Source organism: Pteropus alecto, unplaced genomic scaffold (assembly GCF_000325575.1).
Source record: "Pteropus alecto unplaced genomic scaffold, ASM32557v1 scaffold214, whole genome shotgun sequence".
In the NCBI taxonomy this organism is placed as follows: domain Eukaryota; kingdom Metazoa; phylum Chordata; class Mammalia; order Chiroptera; family Pteropodidae; genus Pteropus; species Pteropus alecto.
The window spans coordinates 1,197,559-1,201,709 of record NW_006435787.1 but is presented as its reverse complement, the minus strand read 5'-3'; the positions used below and the strand labels follow the sequence as shown (position 1 = coordinate 1,201,709).

At 63.2% G+C, this 4,151-nt stretch overlaps 1 protein-coding gene across 1 annotated transcript in view; it reads right to left on the bottom strand.

Annotated features, from left to right (window-relative positions):
- The window catches only part of ABCA13 (ATP binding cassette subfamily A member 13), a 147,718-nt gene that overhangs the window by 17,070 nt on the left and 126,497 nt on the right, over positions 1–4,151 (bottom strand). Inside the window, exons 51-52 of the mRNA XM_025046516.1 lie at positions 3,787–4,040; positions 535–745 (exon numbers count right to left, since the gene is read on the bottom strand). Of these exons, the coding sequence (XP_024902284.1) occupies positions 535–745; positions 3,787–4,040 (465 nt within the window). The remainder of the gene's footprint in view (positions 1–534; positions 746–3,786; positions 4,041–4,151) is intronic.

The following is a 4,151-nucleotide window of genomic DNA, read 5'->3' as shown; positions in this document are numbered from 1 at the left end:
CCCTGCAGCTGGGGCGGCGCGGGCGCGAGGCCCTCGGTCACCGCGGGCTCTGCCACGGCTCACGCCCTCACGCAGACAAGCCCGGACCGGGCCGGTTCCTACGGCTCCAGCAGGGCGGATGAAGCAACTTCCGCTGAATGAACGCGGCGTTGGTGGGGACAGAAGGCGTGTGCACCGCTCGGCGCCACAGCCACGCTTGCCGGACGGGCCGCGGTGGCCACGTAAAGCCCACTGACGTCCAGTAAGAGTCGGGAGTGGTTTCCCGGTGCATGGGATTCATGAAGGTTTGCACGCCATAAAAAGTCGTCCCGTGGCCGAAACAATAACCAGAGCTCCTCGGCCACACGAACCCGCCCCCCATCGACCAGCAAAGCGTCCCCGGCGGGGGGACCAGCGGCAGCTCCGCCCCGGCTCCGGTCCTGCCGCGTCCGCAGAGAGAAGCTCCTGCGGCTGGGAGCCGCCCTCAGCACGGTGTCAGGCCGCCTGGGAGCAGCACAAGAGCGACAGCCACGCGGCTCGCCACGAACGGGGATGCAAACGGAAACACGTTACCTCGCCCCGTGCGACGCCCACACTGACGCCGCGCACGGCCGCGCTCCTCCGCCACAAGCCCCGGTAGCTTTTGCGCAGGTCGTGCAGCACGAGGACGTCGCCTCCGGTCCCTCCCTGCAGCACCCGGACGCGCTCTCTCTCCACGTCCGCGTCCCTGCACGAGGTGACTGCGCCCTGGGCGGCACGGCGGGACCTGGGAAGGCAACGTCAGAGTTAGTTCTCGCCTGGGACGGGGACCGGCAGAGTCCAGAGAGGTCAGACATCTGTGCAGACAGGTCGTCACGTCCAGAGACCCCGCAGCCCCCGCTCTGCTCACGCCCCAGTCTGCCGGGCTGACCACAGGCCGGCAGAGTCCCCGTCCTCCCTGGACATCCCTCCCTGGACGTGCGTGTTCCTGAAACACAGTGTGTGGACAGACACCAAACTACAGCCACTTCCAACTGCAAAAACAAACTCAGCCCAGGCTTTGTGCTTCGTGGAAACAGAATCGATCCCAAAATTATTATAAGGGATCAAGCGGTCCAGTTAATCTTTGCAAATAGGTCATTTAATCAACTGGACTGTACAGAAAGCACCCAACACAAAGACACGGGGCTGCTGGCTTCACAGCTGGGCTGCACAGCTGGCCTGACGAGCGTCTGTCGGAGGAACAGGAATTTAATTCCTGACTCTACGCGCTCAGCATCCGAGCCACTCGCATTTTCATCCTCCTTACGATTTTCAGTCTGACACATTCTAACTCCGAGTAAATCTCCACTCCCCTGTGCGCCGTCACACGCCGAGGTGGCCAAGTGAAGGGCGCAGACCGCGCGCCAGGGCTGCCTCGGATGCCCGGTCTCGTGGGCGTCGCACGGCTGGGCACCGTGCGACCGTATCGTCACAGCGCCACCCGAGCAGCTGCGTCAAGGGCATGCGGGGACTCCACGAACTTCGCAGTGTCCTGCGAGTCTCCCGCTATTCTAAGATAAACAGCTCTCTAAAACAAAATGAGATACCCGTTTCCAGCCCCGGTGCCACTCAGTACTTCCTCCGTGTGATTTTTTCGGTACCTGAAACCGCCACTGGACAAATAATTCATTCCGCGTCCAAAACAGATGACGAGAAAAAACAGCGGGGCACTCGGGAGCCCTCAGCGTTCGATGCCGCTTACGTGACGGTCAGAAGCGCGAGAAGCGAACGGCGGAGACGAGAGAGAACTGGGCCCCGGGGAGGGCTCAGCGCCAGGCGGGGGGCCGCGCGTCCGAGGCGCCCCAGCTCGGCCAGGGAGGCGGCGGCGTCCGCGACGCTGCATCGCATCTTACGCTTTCCCGTTAGACAGCTGCCCTCACCTTTCCCACGCCGAAGCGCGCTCCTCGACCTTCGGGGATGCCGGCCCCCCGGGGCCCTTCCCGCCCCCGCGGGGACCCCGGCCGCCTGCACCCCAAGCCGCTCCGTCTGCAGCTCTGGCCTCTTCTCCTTAGAGCTGCATAACACTGGGGCGCACCCCAGGGCGTCTGCCACGTGTGTGTGGGGGTCTCAGGCTCCAGATGCACAAGTGGGCAGAGGACAAGCGACCAAGGCCACTTACTGGCCACCTCACAACAATCCAACACATGGTTCACCCCACTGCACCCCGAAACGTGCCACTCTGCCACCTTCCAGCCGACACCCACACAGCTGGCCCCAGGCCACAGAGGGAGAGCCCCGAGGGCACCGGGGGACTCCCCAGGTCCAGCGCGCCTCATATCAGAAGAGAAGGTCTCTCCTGGGCCAGTGACTGTCACCGCCCAGCCGGCTCCTGGCGTGCAGAGGGCAAAGTCCAGCTGCAGACTCCAGGAGAGAGAACAGCAAGGACTCCCCGAAACCCACCCAACCTGACCGCCGTGCAGCCGGGCTCGGGGCCTAACGGGTCCCGGATTCTCAGTCAACACCGAAGGGGACGGGGGCTGCGCAGGGGAGGCCGGGGCAGGGACGTGGGCCGCTCACTGGGCATGGGCGCCCAGCTTCAGGCGCTGGCCCTGGACACACCGCCTCGCTGGAGAAGGCAGGAGCTGCCCGTCCCGGACGCAGAGAGCAGGGCCTTCCCCTCGCCCCCCGCAATTCAGCCACGGCAGCGCACCACACTGCACGGGGGCGCCTGGCGTCCAGCAGAGGCGAGTAACGTGTCAGTAGTGGGGACTGACAGTGACGGGCTGTGGCAAAGACGTTACATGGCACCGCGCCAGCCCGGGGACACAGCGAGGGGCAGGGGCAGGTGCGGGGATGGGAGAGGCCGGTCCACGCCGCTGACCAGAGCAAGAGTCGTCCCTGGGGCTGGAGGGAGCATCACCGAGCGCTTCACTGAGCACCAGGTGCCCTCAAGAGGCCTGGCAAGAACCTGGACTCCACCTTCTAGACAATGACCTGCTCAGATCTAGATTTTAAAAAGAAGTTAAGTGGGTGAAACCGTCATTGTGACAGCCACCTGTAAGGAGGCGGCAGGCAGCTCGTGTCCAAATTAGCTTAAATTCCATGCTCTATCACGTTCATGTTGAAAAGGGACAAAGGATACTGACCACTTACTGTGGAGAAGAAAGACAGGTCTCTAACATGCGCATTGTCCAACTTACACTTCACCGAGTAAAGGGGATGGAACGTGCGGAAGCCCCCTCCTCAAACAAAATCTTCCACTGCGATAGGAGAGTGGAGCACCCCAACATCCGCCCAACGGGATCGTAGTTTTAAAATATTAAGCTAATGACAGGAAACTGCAGGCTCGATTCTGTCTGAAAGGCGCTCGGAATTCTATCCCGGACTCAGCCGGATGCTGGAAATCTGGATTCCAGAGACCGGTCGGACTTGGGGTCCAGAAACGGCCGTAGGGAGTGACGTCAGTGCCTGGCGGAGTAAGTCACCCTCCTTTCTGTCCCCCTTGTGACAAGTCATTAGGCGTCTGTCCATGAACGGAGGTGCCCGTGCGGGTGGGTGGGAGCCAGCACCGCACGGCCAGGAAACGCACCCTAAAGTGCCTGAACGGGAGCCTCTCTGAGACTGAGCGGGACCCACGTAAAATATCCAGAGTGTGTCTTTTTAACTGTTAGCCGCTTCTCCAGGGGCCCTAATTAGAATCTTCTCCACGCAGGATCCCGCACCCCGAAACGAGTCAGGGGATCCCGGCCCCGGGGCTGTGGGAGAGGCACAGCGTGATCACCTCGCAGGCCAGCGCCCGATCCCTCGACATCCCCCGGCTGGTGTCCAGCCCCGGCCAGGACTCACCTTGACCTGTGCACCAGGTCCCAGTGCAGGAGGACCCTCAGGACCAGCAGGACGGTGCCCTGCGCGGCCAGGAGCACGAAGAGCCAGCCCAAGGAGCTCATCTGGAAGGGGCTCGCGTAGGCGTCCACGCCGAAGCCGCGGGTCAGGTCGTGTCTGATCTGGTTGTAGCAGAGCTCGATGAGCCCCTGGCCCAGGCAGAACTGCGGGAACACGGCGAAGGCCCACTTGAGGGCGTCGTAGACGTCCTGCAGGTTCTGTGCGGGCGGAGGGGGAGGAGTCACGCGGGAGGCTCTTTGCATCGCCCGCGCCCCCTCGCTGGCCCCGCATCTGGGACCCCCCTACTTCCCTCCCCCGGGCCGGCCCAG